This window comes from Diabrotica undecimpunctata, chromosome 1 (assembly GCF_040954645.1).
Source record: "Diabrotica undecimpunctata isolate CICGRU chromosome 1, icDiaUnde3, whole genome shotgun sequence".
Lineage (NCBI taxonomy): Eukaryota > Metazoa > Arthropoda > Insecta > Coleoptera > Chrysomelidae > Diabrotica > Diabrotica undecimpunctata.
This window is the reverse complement of record NC_092803.1, coordinates 123,142,353-123,167,342: the sequence shown is the minus strand read 5'-3', so window position 1 is coordinate 123,167,342 and position 24,990 is coordinate 123,142,353. Positions and strand designations below refer to the sequence as shown.

Below are 24,990 nucleotides of genomic sequence, written 5' to 3'. Positions count from 1 at the left end.
AGTAAAGTATTGCTGAAAAGACTACATCATACATAATTCAACAATTGTTGTAAAAGCGCTGAAGAGAGTGTCAGCAGAACTACGTTGAACAAGATTACTCGGCAACTGACTGATCTTACATATTTTTACGGCTGCTGCATAGCACCTACTCTTTACGCAGCGGCTGTAGGAAACTAATAAATGTATATACATATTTTTACTTTACTTTATTATTGGAAGTAGTATTCACCACATTTTTCTTACCTTATTTCTACAGGACACGGGGATATCTCCAACTTTAAGGTAGCCGGTATACACTTCAACTTTTTCAACACCAAAGTAGGTTTCTTCAATTCCTGTAAACTTTTATACAAGTCTTCATCTTTGAGTCTATCACTTTCTTGTTTAAAAAACGATGACATCGTCAGAGTGATAGGCCTGAACGAATCGATGCTATTAGCTAAATGATGGGGCGACCATGATCGTCTCTTATTCTGCCTCTCTAACGAACCTCTTCGCGTTAAGGTACTCATATCAGTTGCTCGGCGTCTCAATTGCTCCAAACCACCCGCTGATGATTTTCGATCTAAAATAAAAAAAAAAACATTTTATTGGACAATACTAAGAAACATGAAATATTTTTTACTGCCTTAACTAATAATTTCCTCAAAACAGACGATAAACTTAAATACTATACACTGAAATATAAGTATTCGCATTTACTGAAGAGAAATACTTGTTGGTACAAATACTATGCGCATTACAGTAAGACGATCTTGTTACAGTTTATGAAAACAACAATTTTTTATTTTGACCGATGACTTCATTTGGATGTTTTGTTAAACCTCTTTTAAGGGGCCAAACCACATTAGTATACTTTCAGTTGTATGCTATCCGTTATTAAATGTCACAGTTCCACATGTGGCTTGCTTTCGTACATGTGTTTATTTAGAATGCAGTGAGGTACGATTATCGAGGGAATTGGTAAAAGAAAAAAACCGAAGTTTTTTTTTAATAGGATTTAAAAATTTTAAGCTTTTAATAAGCATTTTTTATACCTTAATACACACGAACACCACGTGCTTTGTATTCAACAGGTATACTAGCCACTCCTGGATATCTCCACTTCATGGTTTTGTTCCAGTTTCACTTTTAATTTTATTGATGATGGATGCGGGATAGGAGTTGTCTATGAGAATGGACTTCAGTAGATTGAAAGATTATTCTTTGTACAGCGGGAGTGTCAAGAGTGTGTATTCTAAGGCTGAGGGCCTTATCATACGCGATCCATCATTGAAATGTGCCAAATTCTAAAACATCCAGCTTCCTTAAATAAAAGAACCGACATCAATAACTTGAGCCAGATATATCACTCTCTCATCATACAAAACAAATAAAAAACCATACAGGACAAATAAGACCTTCATATACCTATTCTTCTGCTTTTTTAGCTAATAGTGTAAATTGGTCCATTGTCCATTAAATATAACATAAAAAATTTTCAATTCTTTTAAAAAAACTTCGGTTTTTTTTCTTTTACCAATTCCCTCGATAATCGTACCTCACTGCATTCCAAATAAACACATGTACGAAAGAAAGCCATATGTGGAACTATGACATTCAACAACGGATGGCAAACAACTGTAAGTATGCTAGTGTGGTTTTACCCTTCAAAGAGCTTTAATAAAACATCCAAATGAAGCCATCTGTCCAAATAAAAAAATGAACAAAAATTAAATAAAGGAACAATAGTGCTCGAATACAGTTTTTCTTGTGTTTTTGATATTTTTTTCTCGTTTAGTTTGTTAAGTTATTGCAGAGTTTTCATTACATCAGAAAAACCTACAAATTGTTTTGTAAGTATGAACCCTGTTCGTTTTTTACTTATATTCTAATATCCCCTAGATGAGTTTGGAGAATCAGTTAAAGATATTAGAAAGCTTGTACTCAGAAGTTGGAAAGCCATATGCAGAGACAGGAAAGAATGGACGAAGATTGTAGAAGACGTTAAGTCACACGACCAATTATAGAACTAAAGAAAAAAGAAATCGAAAGAGCCCGAGCCCTTACCTTCCCATTAAAACAAAAAAAAAAAATAAAAAATGCTGCTCGTTACTGACTAATACTTACTCACTACTAAGTTATATTACCATTAAACAAAACTTTAAAAACAAAAAAAAAACATTTGAACCTGCATTAAACCAAAATTCTATTAATAACTAACGGACCAAAGGAAATTGCTCAATATGTTCACTGTTTCGTGACAGAGAAATAAGCTCTAGGACTCACTGGAGTAATTTTGCTAATGCGCATCAAGCATCCATCGACAAAACTTCTTTGAGAAAGCAATATCTTACCTAAACTATTAGTATTTGAAGATCCCCCTCCCATGGAATCTCGGTCAGAGTCTCTCTCTAAAGAATTACCTCCATTGATAACGTTTACTAAATTGATAGCAGTCCAAGCAAATGCTTGTCTGTACTTTCCTAATCGCTCGCACACTGAAACAGCGACTGATTTAAGTTTATCTCGATTCTGAAAAAAAAGGAACCTGTTAGCTGATATTAATATTTGCATAGCGTAGATACAATAAATATTGTATATAACAGTAAATAATATATATATATATATATATATATATATATATATATATACAGATTGAACGAATTTAAAACGGAACATACGAAATCAATGTATTTCGGCTCAACTCCGCTCTAGGTGGTTGGACAACAAAAGGTTGTCAAATAATTATATTATAAAAATCCAATACTTCAGCGGGCTGCTGGATTCTGAATTCATTCAAGAACAAGTCAAAACTCCACCCAAATAGGTTGCCTAGAATCACTGAAAAAACTAGACAACACAAGCAGTTATTATGCTGTCAAACCACTTATCGCTTCCTTATAGTCCAAGAGATAGAGCCGAAATTTTGAACTGATCAGTAATATGACATTTCTCTATTGGAATATATTCATTGTAACTGGGTTAAGACTTTGCCTTACAGGCGGACGCCCCTCGTGGTACAAGGGGTGGCTATACAGGGATGAAGTTGTAATTTTTTTCGGAAAAATTAACGATCGATAATATGGCTGAAAATTTGCCCAGAGTAAGATCTTGGTATAACTAGACGAAATCCCAAAGGGCGGACGCGAGAGTGGATACATAAGGGGTGACGGACAGGGGTGAAGTTGCAATTTTTTGGGGAAAAATTAATAAGTAAGTATAATATAAGTAATATGTCCGCCATTTTCATGGCTCATTATTTAGCCCCTAAAAACTCTAAATCCAAAAGGGCGGACAGCTGGGTTGGTACATAGAGCCATAAAACGGGGTCAAATGAACCACTTGCCTGCGCATTTTAGGTCCCGGTAACAATTTTCAAACTGATTTTATTATGATATTTTTATACCGATTGATTTGAAAATTTGTATGCTCACTTCTGTTACTATTCTGAGAAGCGTCAAGTAGAGTTTTCCTCAAAATTTTCCAAAAAAATTTCCGTAAATGAAAATTTTCGTAATTTTTAAAGGTAAAATCTAATTTGTAGAATCCTTTCGATTTTCTGTATGTTTTTTTTTACAAACTATAGTCATATTTACTTTACAAATCACATTTTTTTCTTAAATATAAATATTTTACGAATTAATTTTTAATTGAATAAATGTTTGATATTTGATATTTTATTAAATTAAAGTAATTTTATGTCAACTATTAAATATTTTTAGTGTAACAAATAGTAATTTTACTTATTTTTTATTACAATAAAAAGGTTTTTAAATTTAATTTGTAGAATTCCTTTAACATTTTACAAATAATTATTAATAAAAATCAATTTAATAGTGGAATTATCAATTTTTTAAGTTTTGAAATTTACTTTGTAGATATTTTCAATATTTTTTTTAACTTTTAAATTGATTGAATTTTTTTTTCATTACTTAATTATAATTTTACAAATTCTGTTTGGACATTAATTTTGCATCATTATTATTTTTAAATATTAAAATAGTAATGATGCGCGTTCCATTTAGATCAGTAATTCTAGACGCATGCGCTAAATGTAATAAGTATCAAGATGCTTTTATCCAACTTGGTGAAACTGACTTCGATTGTAATGAAGTTTTTGAAACCTTAGAAACTTTTATATGTCACTTATATGGAACAGGACTGACGAGAACAATTCCAAAAAGAAAAGTAAACGATGTCAGATTTTCACTATTTAACCGGCAGTATAAGTTGCATGATGTAAACGAGCCTTTAAAAAAAAACTAAAAAATTTCGATGCTTCAAGCTTCCACCATGTCAAGATGAATTACACCAACATCTACTGCGAGCCCATTATATTTCAAATATTTGGACAAATGCTCATAAAAAAGTACCAACAGAATTGATTGTTGAAGAACATGGTTGGGAGTTTGAAGATGAAACATATAAATTCAAATGGTTTAGTGGACCTCAGATGCCAGAATCAGTTCGAGAAGTAGTGATTGAAAATGACGCAGATAATGAATGTGATATTATTGAAAGTGAAAGTGACGAAGATGATGAATGTGATGACATCAATGAGAGTGAGAAAAATGACGAAATTTTTAAAGTTTTTCTAAATTTTTTTTTCTTATCGGAAAAATCGTTTGAAAATTTTTGGAAAAAAATCATGGTATAACTGACAGAAAATCGAAAGGATTCTACAAATTAGATTTTATCTAAAAAAATTACGAAAATTTTCATTTAGGGAAATTTTTTTGGAAATTTTTGAAGAAAACTCTACTTGACGCTTTTCAGAATAGTAACAGAAGTAAGCATACAAATTTTTAAATCAATCGGTATAAAAATATCATAATAAAATCAGTTTTAAAATTGTTACCGAGACCTAAAATGCGCAGGCAAGTGGTACATTTGACCCCGTTTTATGGCTCTCTGTACCAACCCAGCTGTCCGCTCTTTTGGATTTATAGTTTTTAGGGGCTAAATAATGAGCCATGAAAATGGCGGACATATTACTTATCGTTAATTTTTCCCCAAAAAATTGCAATTTCACCCCTGTCCGCCACCCCTTATGTATCCACTCTCGCGTCCGCCCTTTGGGATTTCGTCTAGTTATACCAAGATCTTACACTGGGCAAATTTTCAGCCATATTATCGATCGTTAATTTTTCCGAAAAAAATTACAACTTCATCCCTGTATAGCCACCCCCTGTACCACGAGGGCCGTCCGCCTGTAAGGCAAAGTCTTAACCCAGTTACAATGAATATATTCCAATAGAGAAATGTCATATTACTGATCATTCCAAAATTTGGGCTCTATCTCTCCGACTATTAGGCAAACTCCTCTTTCCTTTAAAGGAGACAGATAGTTGAACGATATTTTATACAATGTCTATCACTTGGTATGGATTTATTTTTGTCCAAGTTTTATATTGGTCCACTATTTCAAATGCAGTTCAAACAGACATATATTAAATTGTATGTTCCGTTTTAAATTCGTTCAATCTGTATATATATAGATATATATATATATATATATATATATATATATATATATATATATATAATATATAATATATTATAATATGTATATATATAATAAATAATATATATATATATATACATATATATATATATATATATATATATATATATATATATATATATATATATATATATATATATATATATATATATATATATATGACTGATTCACATTCTAACATCTTTATTAATATTTTTATTAGCTTTATGGGGCAAAGTATTTCTCTCTTGAATATTAATAATCTGTTTTCAAATGTATTAGAAAGCACTCAGATTCACATGTAAGACTGGACATATTAATGTTCTGTATACCATTATCTTTATTTTTCTTGTTAGACAATGGCTTCTAAGATGTCATAAAAACTTATGTTTGCAAGCGTTATTCTTTATCTCTTCCGATATTATGTTCTTAATGTTTACCATGCTTCTCAGTGTTAAGAGAACTGTTAGACCACTTCAAAATTGTTGTTACCAATATTAAATATTGTATTTGTATGAGATTAAATCACAATTTATGACGTTTCAGTAAACACGAAATGTTATAACAAATCCTTATTTTAAAATAATCTTATTTCTGAAACGTAACACGAAATGTCAAAAACAAAATGTAAAATGTAATTTTTATTACAATCAATTGAGGTTTAATTCCATATGAATACAATATTCAACTTGAACATGTCACAAGAAAACAGTTTCAGAACCTCACCAATGTTAAAATTATGCAGTTTAAATTCTTTTCTTCTACTATTGATCTTTCTTCTTCTTCGTTTGACTCTTTCTTTAAGAGAAAGAACATCATGGCCCATTTTACTCTGTCTGCAGCAGATCTGAAGAGTTATATTGTTCTTTCCACTCCACTTAAATTTTTCAACCAGGACGTACGTCGTCACCCCGGTACTCTTTTTCGTTCCAGTTTCCCTTGTATAACTAATCGCACCAACTCATATTTTTCATTTCTTAGTAAGTGAACTAAGTAGCACATTTTTCTTTCCTTCATAGTGTTGAGTATTTCTTTTTTCATCTTTCTTAATGTTTCCGTGTTCGGTACGTGTTGTATCCATGATATTTTCCACATTCTTCGATAACACCACATCTCAAAGCTGGCAAGTCTTTTTCAGTTGCGTCCGTAATTATCCATGCTTCAAATCCATATAAAAGGGCAGAAAATGCATAGATTCCTGTTCTTAAAGCATATTAATCTCAAAATTTCTTTTATTTCCCTTGGGGACATGTTTCCCGATACTCTTTTTTAACCAGTGCTTTTAGGCAATTCTCCCCTACCTATAGAGCGTTTCACGTTAAGAAAATAACATTAGGCTTACGGAGATCAGTGTTGCCAAAACTCTCAGGAATGCGGTTTACTAGATTGTCGATATATTTTTCGAATTTCCATTTTCAATTAACATTTAACTGAAAAGTCAGAATAACAACTCAAGAACCACAAAGCCTTATTATCATTATGTAGTCTCAGAGAACGACATAAAATCGCTGACATACGCACACCGTATTATTTTAAGTTGTAATTAGTAATTGGATATATGCATTCCAAGCGGTCCGTTTATTTGCTTTTAAATCTTTAATAGCCGGCAAAGTGCATGATTTAACTAAGCAATATTTTCTACTGATTTCTATGATTCATGGTATATGATATTCTTACCGAAAAACAAATAAACTGTCGTTACTATAATTAAAATAAGATAAAATAAAATTATCTTTTGTAAATACTATTTATTTAATTAAAATCATTTTCCCTACTTTTCATCTCTTGTTTCGAATGGGCACTTTTGGTTAATTACGTTAAAAAACGTTAATTTAATTCATGTCTGTGAAAACAAAAATACAAATTATACAACCCTGAATCGTGCTTGCGTTCATCGTGGCATCGCTGCGCTTCTATCGTCCATAAGAAATATATGGCCCTATCTCGCTAACGCTGTATAGGATTTGATATATTTTCACGGTTTTTTCATCTTTTAGGTGTGTTCTGTATCTCTTCGTTCTTACACCTATCATATTCTTTGTACATGATATTCTTGTGAGTAGTTTTATTCCTACCAGATAGTGGTCTGAATCCGCGTTGGCGCCTCTATAACTACGGACATCTAGGTTAGAAAAGTGTGTACCATTAATAAGAGCATGCTCAATTTGGTACTGTGTGAGCCCAATGGACGATGTCCACGTCACCTTGTGTATCTTTTTGTGGGAGAAGTATGTAAATTTATCAATATGTGCTTAGCAGCAGTCTACTTTACCAATCTTGGCATATAGGTCAAGAATCATAATGTTGATGTCACTTCGAGGCATGTATCATAAGCAGATTCCAATTTTTCATTAAATTGGTCTGTTTGTTCTTCTTCCTTTTCTTCGGTTTGTGCATGTGAGAATGGTTTAATCGATAATAATAGCAGCAAAGTACGTAAATAGTAGATTAATAATATTTTAGTAAAATTGTTTAAGTCCGGAATAGTTTCAATTTTTTTTTTCACTAAAAATGCAAAAAGGTTGCTGTATAGATATTATAATACAATATATTACATAGCTATAATTAATTGCAAAACTCAGAAAGCCTGAATGTGTTTACCGTTTAACGAATCAAAGAAAAACCTTGTATGTATATAGTTAAAAACTAAATAATTATGAATGTTGTGGAATTAATATCGAATTTAATTGAGTTTTACATCAGAGCATTGACAGATTCATACCAAAGAAATAAACAAAAAGTAGAAACTGTAGCGATGGGTAATATATAAACGCAGAACATTGGTTAGAACATCTTAATATAATCCAATAAATATTGAATCTGGTACCAATAAAATGAAGCAGGTTATCGACGACTAAAAAGGCATAATCATATAATCGAAGAAGAAAAAACACAGAAAAAACTTCTCTAAAGCCATTAATGAAATTAATATCACTTACCTTATCCTCTTTAAGATATGGTTCAACACATTCACTTATATCACCCTGTAGGACTTTTTCCAGTCGAATTACAATAAACAGATCAGGACTCGGATGAGAAATATTAAAAATACAACCTCTAGCTAAGGTGCTGGTATCAGAATATGGCACGTGACCTCCTAGCATTCTTTTCAGTCCTTCTGGATTCAAATCATAATAAAAAGTTTCAGATACCTTTTTGCGTTCTTTGCAATCGTATAATGCCATGGATGCAAAGAGCGGTTCTACTTCAATTTCCATGCTAAGTAAAAGTAATTAAGAATTAATACGTAGTTATTATAATACTATTAGTTAAATTAAGTTTTAAATTAGATATACACACTATAAATGGCAACACTGCGCGCCGTCGACTTTCCACGAATCTCCGTTGCCCCATCGCCAATAATTTGTCATTATACAGTGGTTGTTTAAAGCAATAAGAGCGTAGATTTTTAATTTATTTTTGTAAACAACGTGTCTGTTTATACGCCCGCAGAAAAAGTTCAAATAATAAAATGGTTTTATGATGGTAATTCTGGACAACAGTGTGTAGATTTATTTTCTGTGTTTTTCGAGGGGGGACCAATTACTTGCATACAGTCAGTTCATAATATTGTTAAAAAATTTCAGAGTTGTTATATCCTCAAAAATTGCAGAAAATGTCACGCTCAAGAAGTGTCACCAGAAAAAGTTGAGAAAAGACAATACCGGGATACACAAATTTGTGCAACAATCGAGGTAAATTCAACACGTCCAAGTATAAGCGTTGCTAGGGAGTTAGATGTTAGCAATGTTACTGTAACGAAAGTGTGGCAAAAGCACGGTTACAAGAATTTTAAATATTGGAAAACGCAACAGTATTATCTAGACGAATACTTTCGAAGAATGGAGTTTGTGAAATTCTAATAAGAAGGCTAATAATGAACCCAATTTTATTAAAAACATTTTATTTACTGATAAATCTTCTGTTTCGTTAGTAGGGAGACACAATCCTTCCATTACGAGGTATTGGGAGAGGGAAAACCAGCACAGAAGTGTTGTTTACCGAACTCAACGTCCTCAAAAAGTTAATGTCTGGACTTTTAGGAGACCACATAATAGGTCCATTTTTTATTGAGGGCAACTTGAATAGTAGAGTATACCTCGATTTGTTACAGAATCATGTTCTTCCCGCTATTCTTAATCTTCCTGATGTAAATCTGGAGAATGTTTGGTTCCATCAAGACGGCTGTTCAATTCACAAATGCGAATAATTAGGGACTACTTAAACAATACTTCCCCGAATCGAGTTATCAGTGGAACAGGCGATATTAAGTGGCCTGCGCGATCTCCAGATCTTACACCCACGCACTTCCTTTTTTGGTGACATTTAAAAAGCATCATCTATGATCATCCTGAGGCTAGAGCCCAAAATTTGGATGAATTAAGAAACCGAATAAGAGAAGTATCCAATTCTATTACAGTAGAAACTCTTACATTTGCCCGCAGAAGTTTTTATGGCAGATTGGGATACTGTTCAGCCGTAGAAGGTCAAATATTTAAATCATTTCTGTAGGGCATAAAGAATTATTTCTTATTTTATTAGGAATTATTAATAAGAGTATATTTTTTGTTTTATCTTTTTAAAGAAATGCGCTTTTATTTTTATTTCAACCACAAAAAATTTTTTACATTATTAAAAACCGATACAAATGCACCGCCTTATAATAAATAGTCAGTGTATTTTTATTGAGTTTATGTTATAAAAATGAACCGGGTGTACGTAAGCAAAACAAAAATCGACGGACGGAGTTGCATATCCCTTCCCTTGTTATGTGTTACTAAATGCTAAATGGTTTTCTCGTTTTCTGTCTAGGAGTCTCGGTGTCGAGCGGAGGGGATCGGAGAATTACAATTACCTCGTACGAGGCAATGTTGCCGATTTTAGCGCTTTATGTATTTGCAATATCTAATCTAAAACATAACGCACTGTATTATTACACTATATAGTAAGAAAAAAAACTATCGAAAACAATCACACAAGGTCTTTTTTATGAACACCTGATGGGACCTTCGTTAATAGAGATTATGTGGTATTATTGAATTATACTGCAATTAATTAATAATCAAAAACGCCATATTTATGAAATAATTTATGAAAGATCTGACAGTCTGTATTGTTTTATAATTTAAGGAATGTTTGATATAACGGAGAAACTTTTTTATTATATTTTTAGCGAAAAATGTCATTCTTAATAAAAATTTTTGTTGGTTCTAAAAACCTTTGAACTAAAATTCAAGTGATTCATTTTATAGTCAGTTTCATATATGACCATAGGAATTTTGCACTAAATTCGAAAATATGATACTAGCGAGTTACATTTATGTCAATAATCTAGTGGGTGACGTATACGTTATAAAACATGACATTTTTCGCTAAACAATTAAACAGGTTCTCCTCTTGGGCACCCCACACTGTAATACTTACGTTAGTTGTTGACACTTAACTAAAACTCGATGTCCCATATGTTCATAAGGTGGTACCGCAGGTAATCTTTTTTCGACAGGCTCAATTTCAAAGGCTAGTTCTGAATTGGTCAAAGTGAATAGAGCATCCTGTCTGTCTATTTGCCTTCTGCTTTCGTTTAACTGATCCAAAGCTTCTGGAATAGCATGTTCTAAAATCTCGGGAATTAGAGGATCCCCAGCAGAGTGCCTGAGATCTAAAGAAGCCCAAGAGTTTCGAGGGGTTAGTGTATCCCCACATGATGATACAGAAGCGATGGAAACTACACTTTGCCTGCCGCTGCTATGTGACGTTAAATCTACAAAAATAATTAAAACATTTGAGTATGCGTACAGTATAACCCATTTATATTGGAAACACTTTAAAATTTGAATTTATTATTTCAAATTGGTTTCAATGATTTTTTAATGTCATAAATTAAGTAATAAAAGATCTACTTTGGAACACAATTAAAAATGTTTATTACAATGGAGCATATTCCATCTCTCCCAATCCACCATCAACTTTGATACATTTGTAGAAGTACTTAAGAGCGTAGGCGCAAAATTTCGGGCCAATGCTTTTTAAATGCATTCATTTTTTTCGAATCCTGAGAAAACTAATAAGTATTTTTGAAAAATTTAAACGCAGAATGAAAGATTACATTATTACTGAGGGCCGAAAGTACCTGAAAACTTCTATAATGTTTATTTTAATAAGTTACAGGGGTGAAAAAGAAGAGAAAATTTAGTGTAATTTTTAATTTCAAATATCTCATTCAAAAAAACTTTTTATTTATTCCAAGGGACTTTCGGCCCTCAGTAATAATGCAATCTTTCATTGTGCATTTAAATTTTTTAAAAATATTTATTAGTTTTCTCAGGATTCGAAAAAAATGAATGCATTTAAAAAGCATTGGTCCGAAATTTTGCGCCTACGCTCTTAACAAATGCTTCCAATCACATTTTTGGCATGGGCTTATCGAATTCTTGCAAATAGTTCATGTGCGTCTCTTCTTCAGTTTTTTTAATACTTTTTGCATGTTAAGTCCCCAAAGAATCAGGTCAAAAGTTTATAAAATCTGACAATCTGGTTGGTTAATCTGTCAAGCGACTACCACAGCCCTTCCATTGGAACGGAAAATTCTTCCTTTCATTTTCCATCGTTAAACCTTAGTTTGGCAACAATAATTTTTGTGAAATTGTTGTTTAGGTAGTGTGATATGATGTATCACAAGGCATTTTGACCATTTTTATATTATTCTTTTTATACATAAGGGAGACATGGAGTGTATCCCACAAGATACATAGTCAAATATCCAAATTTATTGTAAAAGTTTATTATGATTCTTATAAGAAACATAGTCTAAGATTATAGGTGAAACCTCACAATAAAAGCAGAAACTAAAAGTACTAAAACTAGTTTTTTAATAAAAAATGGAAGCAAAAAGTGATAAAGTAAGATATTAATTTTTCATTCTAGTCAAAAACAACCAAAACTGTTGTAAAACTTGTGCTGTTATGAAAAGAATTAAAACAATTTCTATTCTTTACTAAACACAGTCTAAGAGAACATTTTGAACATGACCAGTGTGTCTCTCCTGATTTGCAATAGCTATACCTGCCTTTGGTATCATAAATAGGAAAATAATTTCGCTCGACAAACACTCTCTTATTTTTCTGTCCTGTGCTGTTAGAGCCTCTGCCATGCACAGTCTAAATATTTGAGAGTATAATCTTTGGACGTGTGTTGTAAAATATTTTTATCCCTTCTATACAGAATCCATGCGTTATTTATACAAATATCTAGCATTTGCGCAAATATGGAGAGGTATCAGCGATGAGTTTTTAGGGGAATTCTGTAAAGGCTTACCAGCATGTCCATCAGATCTACTCCACCCATGTGAGAATTGTAGTGTTTTATGAGAGAGGGACAAGGGATTTCAATTTTTGCTCGCTGACTTTTATCATACCTTTTAATTGTTTGGACAGGTGTAGAAGATATATAAATGTACTAGCTAGGACAACAGGTTTGTTGTCAAACCATTTCACAACATTTATTTTAATAATGTTGTCACTTCATGAACAAAACGACCCTCTTCATTTTTTCTTCAGAGTTATCATCTTCTAAAACACAATTTTTTAATCGATCCTTTCTCATTGTTCCCAGGGTTAAAATTCCATAATCATGGCGAAGAATGTAAAACAAATTATCAAAACTTGAAAAGAAATTATCGACATAGATAACAAAGAGCTCCTGTGATTTCATAGATTTTATGTACTGTCGTCGTGAACCAGCCTTTTTTCCTGGCTTTATAAGGTATCATCATCTCGTCGATACTTTGGCGTTTTTCTTCTTCTATAATACAACAATTTCTTCTCACTATGTCCAAAACTGGACGAATTCGGTAGTACTGATCGTTGTTTATATGATCGTTATTAGCAAAGTGAATATACCCGCTAATTTTCTGATATTGTTTGAGAGGCATTATTTCTGATATTTTATCGTTCTGAAGTTTACACTCCAGTAGTCCAAGTATGATGGCATAGCTACTATACCCATCAAAATCTGTATCGCTATGAAGTTACTTATCTCATCTTTAGTAACGCTTATCGACTTGACTGTTTGCTGAACGGAATAAAGGTTTGTATGTTGACAATTAACTCTAACAGATCGTCTAAAAAAACATTTTGAAATATTCTAATGGTGACTTTAATTCATCCGCCACAGAAAAGTTATTTTCGGGAATGTGGTATTCAACCAAATTCTGTCGTTTCGTGCGTTTACTTTGTAGTTTGCCTTTAGGGTGGTTAGTATTGTCGTTAATCTCTTTAGATGGTCCAGGTATCTGATGTTGTGATCGTGTTTTTAAAGGACTCAAAGCAGATTTAGGTATACTGCAAATATATTTAGGCGTACTATAAGCGGATTGATGTGTTGATAGCTCTGGTTTTGAATGTTCAGTTTCGGATACTGAATCTGTATCTGATAATGTATCAAAAATTTCTTGAACATCAGAAGGTAAACTTTCGACTTCAGAACGTTCATCAGTTTCAGAACTTTGAGTTCTAGATGGTTTAGTATAACTTTAATTTTCTTTATCGCTCGAATCATCTATATCAGATGAAGGTGGTGGAAGTAATGCCAAAATTTTTTCGGACCTTGATGATGTCATATTGTTATTTCGCTGAAACCAAGGAAACACTATACTTATATAACAAATTCTACTAATGTAATTGGAAATGAAGTGTGGGATAGGTACAAAACAAAAATATTTCACAATACTGAATATATGGCAAAGTAAACTATAAGATACATAACAAAAAAGTTCCATTAAGCCATATCTTTGGCAAAGTAGATTATAGGATACAAAACAAAAATGCTCCTTTATCTTTGGTTCGGTATTGTCACTTTTGGATATTTAAGTATATATAAATATTCATATGTGTAAGATCACAACACATCATCATACTACAACTTCACCTCCTGTATTAAAAGAAAATAATTATCTTTACACTAATATTGAATAAAACTTACCAGCCTTTTTCTATTCGGCGTTCACTAGGCAACCATCTTATAAACAATTGTGACTAACTTTGAATGATCACTATAGATGGCAGTACTATTAGCTTTCTGAGTTTAGTAGACGTATGGGCAACACAATTAACAGACAATACTGAGTAAATGATTTAAGAGATAGACAATGACGTAGCTTATAAGATGCAAATCCAAATTAAGGGTTAAGCATACAGTACATCCGTATGGCTCCGAAATCTCCGAAAATGGTATCAAGAGACCACCGCTAATTTATTTAAAGCCGTCGTAAACAAAGTTATTATTGCCAATATGATCGCCAACGTTCGATAATCGGACAGGGTACTGAAAGAAGAAGATACAGTACATAACGAAAAAAAGAGAGGACCAGTAATCAACTCATTCTATATCCCACCCAGATTATTGTCTGCCCAAATATACAATTCTGTGTTGACACTCCATTTGAACTCATAGTGTCTTCGTAGGCAAACAACACATTGTTTAGGAAATTTTTGTTTTTAGTTTTTAATTGTAATATAACATTAGGATGAAAATAGTTACCTAGTTCACTGCTTGCTTCAGAAGGAGGAGCCTGAAAGTCTACTTCAAATTCTTGTTTAGGTGTAGGAGGTAGTTCTTTACAAAGATTCGATCTGCTGGATATGCTACTACTATATGATCTGTTATTATAACGAACAATTTTCCAGAATGACTTGTAACATTCTATGCAGGTCTGGATATGAGGAGGCAATGTATCACTAAAAGAACAAACATATTACGTTCAAAATATACAATTAAATAAACCTTTATTGATTACCATTACATATAAATACATTCACTAGACCCTCTATTTTAGATTTTTAATTGTGTATTTGGCATTGAAAAATGAAAAATCATAGGCAGTTGCAATTTCTTAAGAGGCATAAACAAATATATGTGGTACTTATGTGAAACCAGACTCTTAGATTTTTAGCAATGAAATTGTTGTCTTCCCTAGTTTGCTTTAGTTCTCATTCTAGACCAAAGAGTTGTAAGACCCTATAATAGAGAAATATCTATCCCATCTTCAGATTTTTCTTTCATTCTTTTTCTTTATTATATCCCGGTAGAAGTTTTATCAAGCGTAATTTGAATTCCGTTATTCTGTTTATATTTCAGTTAATTCTCTGCAAGGCCTAATTTATTTCTGATATCAATAACACAAGCTCTACAGACATTCTTACTTCGAAGATTACCGAAAACGTTTTCTGTACGTTTTAAGCTTGATTTTTCAACAAACACAAAGTATACAAATGAATTCGGCTCTGGAGAGAATACAAATTTTCACTTCAACTCTCATAGAATTTCAAATATATCATTTATATTAATATTTTTAACTAAACAGTAACAGTTGTTAGTGTGTATATAATTGCTTTATATAACGGTCATGTGCAATTTTCATATTACAGATTGGTTACAGATTCCATAATACTCATAAATTACAATATAATACGACATATCCAATTTTTTTGTCTTGTGAAAAGTAGCCACACTCAAACTGACATCAATTAGACCATCTCTCGAATAACTATCAATTTCTAATAAGTCAACAGTTTACAAATAATTCAAATACTTCTACTACACACAATGTAATATTCAGTAGCACAGCTCCACTAATCAATGACAAAACTTTATTTTTCTCATCCTCCAATTATAATAAAATATTGGATCCGCAAACTTAACACTCTCAAGTAGATCAAAAAATATCCACAGCAATTCCTTTGTGGAACTGAAATGGATTCCCGAAGTGGAAATGGAAACATCAATATAAACGTATTTTCAATTAAAATTATGATTAATCCCAACTAAAGGTAGTATATAACTATATATAGTATACCTATATTATATTTTCAAAACCGGTTATACCACATAGTGCTGTAGGGCCCAACTTAGGATAGTAGTCCAATCTTATTTTTTATCTCCTGACGCTTTGATGGTGTGGATTTCCTTTTATTGTTTCAGTTCTGGTGCTTTATGAAATAGCTTTTTAGGTCCATACTTACAGATTGGGGTGATATAGGGATACTGTTGTTGTTTATAGCTTCTTTGGCATTTTTGTCTGCTGCTTCGTTACCTGTTATTCCAACATGTGATGGGACCCAGAGAAACTTGATGCTTGTATTCTTTAGTATGCAATTTATTGAGTTCTTCCTTTATTAGTAAAGCTTATGGATGCTGCGTGTATATTTTCCTGATTATTTGTAGTGATGACATAGAATCTGTCACGATTAATATTTTGTTCATCTTATTTGCATTTGCGTGTAGTATCGCTTGGTAAATTGCATAGAGTTCTCCTGTTAATATACACTCAGGTGCAAAAAAATCGATCCATTCCTTATTTCTTATTTATTTGAAGTTATATAATGTTAGAGACATTAAATTACGTATGTAAATTTAGGTGTACCCTCGTATACGAGAAATCAAATAATATTTTTAATATTGCTTTTTATATTTCTTAAAACAAATTGGTATTTCAGGTTTTTGTCAAAAAGGGTCTGAAGCAAGTAGATATTTATTGAAAGTTGTTAATGAATGAATGTTTTTAATTCAACAACCCTACTAGTTCAGTGATTTTATTTTCAAAACGTGTTATATTTTTATTTAATTATCCTTCCTAAATGTCTCTAACTCCAACAGATGCTGCAAGGGCGGTGACTTTAGTTCAAGATGGTCGTAGCCAATATTATGCAGCTGAAATGTTGAGTGTTAGTCGATCTTCGGTTCAAAGAGCAGTTCGGCGTTTTAGCGACACCGGTAACTTCACAAGAAGACCAGGATCAGGTCGTAGAAGGGTAACATCCGAAAGAGATGATCGATTTCTGGTCTCATCATGTTTGAGAAATCGGCATCTAACTTCAGTTAAACTGGCAAATCGTCTGAGCGAAGTGAAAAATGTGGATGTAAGCAGATGGACAGTTCGTCGACGAGTTGTAGAAGGTAATTTATTATCCAGAAGGCCAGCCCTATCTCCAATACTATCCATAGAACATCGCAGAGCTCGCCTTGCTTTTGCAAGAGAACATGAAAACTGGAGTGATGCAGATTGGAGCAATGTATTGTTCTCAGATGAGTCCAGATTTTGTCTAAGGTCACCAGACGGCCGAGAAAGGGTTTGGAGAAGACACGGAGAGAGAGATTTTCAATGTACCATTGCGGAAAGAATAAGTTATCGGGGGGGCTCCGTTATGGTTTGGGCTGGTATCAGTTCAGAAGCCCATACTGATTTAGTTATTGTAGATAGAGGTTCTATGACTGCTGCAAGATACATAACAAGTATTTTAGATCAGCATGTGGTACCTTTTGCTCCTTTCATTGGACCTAATTTTATTTTTATGGACGACAACGCGCGTCCTCACCATGCTAGAATCGTCAACCAATATATAGAGGGGGTGGGAATTGTCCGTATGAACTGGCCAGCTTGCAGTCCCGATCTCAATCCCATAGAACATCTATGGGATATGATGGGAAGACGTCTTCGAGCACGAGTACCCCGTCCAAACAACTTGGCTGAACTTACAGCGGCTCTTCAAGAAATATGGGATCAATTGGATCAATTTGATATCCAGAGGTTAATTACCTCAATGCCTAGACGTGTACAGGCTGTTATAAGGGCCCGAGGGGGAAACACTAGATATTGATTTATTATCAGTGTTTTTCTTAATTTCAGAAAGTTTTGAATACTCTTGTATTTTTGAGTTTTGGCGTATGTCTCTATAAATAAATGATTTTTTTGGATAATCTGTAAAAATTATTTTAATCTAACATAATATACTTTTACATATATACCTGATTTAAAACTAATATCTTTAAACGTTTTCTTTTTTCAGCAAATAATACCCATGGATCGATTTTTTTGCACCTGAGTGTAGTTGCAGTATTTAGAATTCTATGTTTGAGAATCTCTGTGCTGTTAATTATTGCCACTCCGACTCCATTTTCAGTTTTAGATGCGTCTGTATAGTACACTGTGTAATCGGAATTAATTAGATCTCTGAAGAGTTGTATGATAAGATTAGGGTTGGTGCTATCTTTTTGGAATTGTAATAGACTGCAATTGTTGGAATTTTTATAATCCAAGGTGAAGATGAAGATATGTTTTTCTATTAATATAAGTGTGGAAATTGTTTCAGTTAAGTAGGTTCATTGCATGATAAATTCTGCGGGAATATGAGGCATTGAACTTTAAAGAGTCGTTAGCCATTAGTCCGAACTTTCGGACTTCCGGACTGTAAAGAGTCGTTAGCCATGAATATGTCTAAAATGTTATTTATTGGAATTCTTTTAGAGTTATGCTAGAAGTGTAATTAAGGGTTAATAGCTGCCTACGAAGCTCTAGCGTGGATTCACCTATTTCAGCTTGTATGCTATTTATCGGAGTTGTTATGTAACGTATCCAAAGGTTTTAACGTTGTTGTTCTGGCAGATGCATTCCATTGTTGTTGCCACAATTATATTATTCTATTCGTTATGAAAATTGCTATATCTTCATGGGAAACATAAATTTCTAAATCAACTGGATTTCTCGTTATATTAAAGTGTCTCGTAAAACATTCATGACAGTTTATTGGTGATGGTAGATATTTAATTAATGAATATATAAAATATGTCAGAACCTAGCCAATGGAATTGTGCGAATTTTCGGATTAAAAACTGTAGTTGACGTAAGCCTAAGACTTTTTAATGTGGTCTCACGATGAAATGTTAAAGTCAAAAATTATAAGAAATAAAAAATATAGAATACACTAAATTTTTTTCCTTCAAAGACAATTAAAATGAGTAGAGATAGTGCAAACACTCCTGACCACGGCGTAGTAGACGAAATTTGGTTTACAATACAACCTTTCTGCCTTTACGTGAATTTTGACTCCGCCTTCGCACAGCTCCATGGAGTGTTTGCACTATCTTTTTTTTTCTAATTGTCTTAATCATAGTAAACGCAAAAGAAAAATAATAAATATAAATGGTTTTTACTATTAAATTTTGTAAAAATACACAATTTTGTTTTAAAATTGGCGAATATATACACAAAGTTAAATTTCATGTAAATGCTACATTGTTGTGACTTTTAAAAAATTAAAAAATTACTTGCTTTAATAAACAGTTCAATAAAAATGTAAAACGATGTTTTATAAAAAATCATAGACATATAATACAAGAAAGACTGACTGCTGCAACACAGTCGCGTTCCCCAGTGTAACAGAGAAAACTGAATCGACCACGTGACCTTCTCATTAGTCATTTAGGGCAATTTAGGTCACGTGGTCGATAAGTCTGGGAAATTAGAAAAAGATGCAGGGACTGCTTTGTGTCAGTTTTTTCTGTCGTAATGGAGGAAAGGGAGCGGTCTGATATTGCAAGGATCATTATATCTTGTATTATATGTCTATATAAAAAAAAATTGCAGAACAATATTTAACCTAACCTAGTAATTGACTAATTTTATAGAAACTAGGAAGTAATTTATTTATTAAAGTAATTTATGTATATCATAGTATTTTGTTGCAGAATAGATAAAATACCAAGTGTTCTTGAAAGATACCAGAAATTTTCTGTTAAAAATAGGCAACAACAGAATACAACATGTTTATTACATCTTTCATAAAAATAGGTATGCTTAGATGGGCTGGTATCAGGAGCAAATAAAAATTACCCACCCAGATGAACCCTATTAGAGGTACCATTAGGAAATAGGAGTAGAGGTAGACCAAGACTGAGATGGTGGGACGATGTGGACGAGGATGTGAGAAAAATCGGCATAACAAATTGGCAACATCTAAAAACTATAAGAAATAAACAAAATAAACAAAAACAACTGGCGAAATAGACTGTGAAAGGTCGAGGCTCAACTAGGGCTGTAGCACCACTGATGCTGATATGTTTATTGTAGGTTAGAAATTGACTCCCAATATTGACTATTATGTACAAATTGGCATTTTGTTAACTGAAGGTTCATTTTTTTATAGACAACTATATGATTTGAAATCAACTAAATGTATTTCAAAATTGCTAAGTTAATTAATTTATACCATAACAGTATTACATATTGTATGTATATGTCAAACAACATATGTATATGTATATGAGTCAAACAATATAATAAATACATGTTTTGTATTTAAAAATATCTTCTTGTTCATAACACATTATTCTGTAGTTCTTTTTGTTAATACTTGATTAAGCACTGGATTAAATACTTGATTTTATCTTTGTAATTAAATAGTTTCATCATCATCATCACTGGCTCGACAACCCTTTTTGGGTCTTGGCCTGTTCCAGGATTCTTCTCCATTCTGATCTGTTTCGTGCTTTTTTTCTCCAGTTTTTTTATTTTTAAGGTTGTTATATCATTTTCTATTTGTTCTAACTCGGTCTTCGTCTTGTTCTTTTTCCTACTGGCATCTGTTTGAATATTTTGTTTGGTATTTCGCCTTCTTCCATTCTTTCTACATGTCCTATCCAACGCAGCCGTCCTATTTTAATGAATGTTATAATATCCGGATCTTGGTATATTTTGTATAGTTTAGAGTTGTATCATCTTCGCCATATTCCGTTTTCTTTTGTGCCCTTATATATGTGTCGCAAGATTTTTCTTTTGAAGGTGGCTAACAATGTTCATTAAATAGTTTGCTTTTATCAAAAAAGTTATTTCTTTGTTGTTCTTTTAGTTATAAATTTAACAAAAAAAACAAAATTTTTTTCCACTTTTGTCCATTCTACTCAACACTTTAAAAAGTATACACTTTTTAGACAATTATGTTTATATCCTAAAGTGTAATGTTAATGATGATATTGTTTATTTTCAAATAAAGTAATTTACAATACTTTATATAAAAGTAAGTAAAAGCCCCAAGTTTTGTTTTTAACTTTAATTTCATAACAATGAATGGATTCATTAAAAAAAGTTCATTCTTGATAGAAATTCTATTCACATATTTCTATTTCACTGATTATTTTCTTTCTAAATGAAAGTATAGCAACATTAAAAAATGTTTATTTTTTAATTGTCCAATAATTTTTTGTATATTTACTCTACATTTTGTATTGATAATATTTCTTCTTCTATCTCAATTATTAGTTTCTCTGTATTTGATTGTTTTATCTTTAGAATTATCAACATAAATTTGTTTTTTCTTGGGTAATCTGCAGCAATTATTAGCATTTACATGTGTACTTCATATTGTGCTAGGAGAAAAATACAGTTGGCCTAGCTAACCATTGATATATTCTATGATTTTATCCTTCTTTTGGTGCCCTATTCTACCAAACTACTGATCTGTCTTGTCCCATTCTTTGTATGTCACATTATATGTGCTGAAACATAATAGATGTAATTTGTTCCCAGTAGATGTTTTCAATTAATGCAAAATTGAGGTCTATTTCAAAGCTCGGAAGTATTTCCACCAGACCTTTGTAGTATTTAAAGATCGAATAGTGCCTCTTAGGTTTCAATACCCTAGGTAATCAAAAATTATTTATATATATCCTTATATTGACATATAAACTTCACATTTCACTTCATACTTTACGATTTTTTAGATACATTTTCCTCAATTCTCAGATTATTTAAACTAATTTTTCCTCATAGACTGCATTGAAAATAATGAAAACCTTGCTGGTGCAGATTTACTACTAACTCGGTTCGCTAATCCCAGTCCGAACTGTCTAGTGAATTTAGTAATTATTTTTTTGCGAAGTTAGTTACTTTTTGACAGACTAAAAGTGGCTGGAAATTACTATACACCAAGCACCCGTACTCATAGCCAATATTAATAGTAAACAAACTAAATAGTAAATAAAATAGAACTTTGCGAATTACCGACAATCAATATTTATTTATCTGCACCATATAATAAATAGTTATGTTAAATTATAACAACTAAATATATATTTTTTAAATATATACTACCCAAAATTTGATGGGTTTAGTATACACTTCGACTATTTAGAATAATTCTTCTTTTTTTAAAGAAAGAAGTCTGTAATAGCAGGATACTTGAGGTATTAATACTAAGAAGTAGGAATTGTTGTGTTGTAGGTTTCCGACAATGAATCTGTCAAAATATGCCCGAGCTAAGCGAATGGAGTTTAAGAATAAAATTAATCTCAGATTGTTTAAAAAATTAAATTATCTCAAGTTTTTTGTGTAGTAAATTTATATTGTTTTCCAAAGTAAGATAGTAGCAACAGAGATGGAATGCCTGCGAAGATGCTGCAGAGTAACAAGAATGGATAGGAGAAGTAATGACGAAATAAAGCAAAGAACATCAATAGAAACAGACATACTATCATATATAGAACAAAAAAGACTAAAGTGGTATGGAGACTAAAAGACTAAAGTCTTCATGTAAGAAGAACTAGCGACAGCAGATGGATAAAGAGAATAATCGAATGGAGCCCCATAGGAAGGAGGAAAAGAGGATGACCCCGAAAATCCTGGAGGAACGAAGTAGACGACTCCATGAGTAAGAGAGGACTAAACGATGGAGAATGGAACAACAGAGAGAGATGGAAACGGTTGAGCGAGGGAAGGCAGTGAATACTGTAGAATCCTTAAATATATATATATATATATATATATATATATATATATATATATATATATATATATATATATATATTTGAAGAAAACAACTTGTGGCACTAAGGAAATGCTTGGGGAGTGAGTTCTTATACCATGTTACTACTATATAATGTGGTTTAATGGAATTTAATGGAATGAATCGTCACATTACCAGATGAATGGAAGGCATGGAGAGGTTGGTGGTTGAATGCAAGGTAGATGGTAAAAGAACCCGAGGAAGATCGCCACTCCGATGGTCAGACCAAATAAAGTGTGCTACCAGTTACTCTCTGTCTGAGGCAGCACACCGTACCCAGGAGAGAGAAGAATGGATAGCAACCATTCGTCAAATAACATAACGTCACCACATCCTTACGAAGGATAAAGGATAGAGGAGGAGGAATGGAATTTTATGTCTGCTTATTACTGAATTGTTAATATTTTTTTACAATAACACCACACATTTTTGTTCTAAAAATTGTGTTTTAATGATTTTAGTAATATTCAAAATTTGTTAAATATAATATAGAATTGATTCATCATTTAGATTTTAATTATTATCTTGTATTTATGTTTAATTACTTCATTTTGATTTTCATATTTCATTATAATGGATTTAAAACAAAAAATTGGGATATGTCTCTCCTCAAGTGAGAAGATAGGAAGCATAAATCTTACATATTTTCAAATTTTCTTTACATATGTCTAATAAATTATTCTCCCCCATATTTTTATGAGACTTTCCATTGCTTTGTACATAGATAAAATAATGCTGCTGCTTCTTAGTTTTTATAACTGTTCCAACAATACTTCATAGCTTTATTTTATGTTTTTTATTTAATTCTATTCTATTTGATTTGATTTTATTTATTTTAATTTAGTTTACTTTATTTTATTTTGCGTTATTTTATTTTATGCAAATATTTTAAAATCAAAATTAAACAAATTGATCCTGTCATTCCCAAGTTGTTATAAAAAAATAATGTATGTATATTACTGTATACATCAAGCTTACTCCATGCTAAATTTTATATTGGGCCTATGCAAAAACATCATACTGAGCAATAGGAAGTATTCACTTCAATATGACAATAACCAAATGGTTTGGAAGATTAAAATTAAAATGAGAACAAAGCATGTACCATTCGAGACTGCACAGCACTCTGTCTGGATGTAGGTCCAAATATTTATTAATTTGTCTAAATTAACTACTCCAAACTTGGTAGGCCATCAGCACATACCAAAAAAGTAAAAAGATTAGAGTTGGTTTTTTATTGAATAAGTGAAAACATATTAATACAAATGTTTAATGACACTCACAGTTTTTCTTCTGGTAAAATTGGACGAATTGTTCTTATTGGTCTCTCGATTATTTCAACCTCTACATCTCCTTGTGGTATATCTAAGATAGCTCTTAATGGATCCCTATCTATTAGATTTTGATAACTTTGCAAGAAATCTTCAAATTCTAGTGGCTCAACTATTTCATTTATCCATCCCTAAAATCAAAATATTCAGCCCTGTTAAAATATCAGATGTGGAATGTTAAAACAGATATTAAGGCAAAAATTATTCCATAAACTTCTGAAATGTACTTTTATTTTAATTAATCAGTACAAACACACAGGTATTGAACTCACCGAGGGCGAAGGAGAAACAAGACCACTTTTTGTACAAGACACATTTCGGCGTACTTCAGCAGCTTGTTGTCTGAAATGGAAATTATTAGATTTAAAAAAATAGTCTATGACACATTCTTACTTTGATAGTTTTTGTGCAAACGCCCTTTGAGTTGACGCCATTTCCCTACAAAAATAAACAAGTAAACATCAACAAAACTGACATGACTTACTACAGAACAGAAAGGTTATCTTTTCGGAAGTTGTCAATCAAATTGTGTCACATTAGATTAAATGACAATATTTTGTAT

At 32.0% G+C, this 24,990-nt stretch overlaps 1 protein-coding gene across 1 annotated transcript in view; it reads right to left on the bottom strand.

Moving 5' to 3' along the window:
• Positions 1 to 24,955, bottom strand: part of Zir (dedicator of cytokinesis) — a 92,391-nt gene extending 67,436 nt beyond the window's left edge. The window contains exons 1-8 of the mRNA XM_072519382.1: positions 24,822 to 24,955; positions 24,701 to 24,770; positions 24,381 to 24,559; positions 15,023 to 15,219; positions 10,910 to 11,246; positions 8,425 to 8,704; positions 2,337 to 2,514; positions 244 to 565 (exon numbers count right to left, since the gene is read on the bottom strand). Of these exons, the coding sequence (XP_072375483.1) occupies positions 244 to 565; positions 2,337 to 2,514; positions 8,425 to 8,704; positions 10,910 to 11,246; positions 15,023 to 15,219; positions 24,381 to 24,559; positions 24,701 to 24,770; positions 24,822 to 24,862 (1,604 nt within the window). The 5' untranslated portion in view covers positions 24,863 to 24,955. The remainder of the gene's footprint in view (positions 1 to 243; positions 566 to 2,336; positions 2,515 to 8,424; positions 8,705 to 10,909; positions 11,247 to 15,022; positions 15,220 to 24,380; positions 24,560 to 24,700; positions 24,771 to 24,821) is intronic.
• Positions 24,956 to 24,990: the final 35 nt, after the last annotated feature.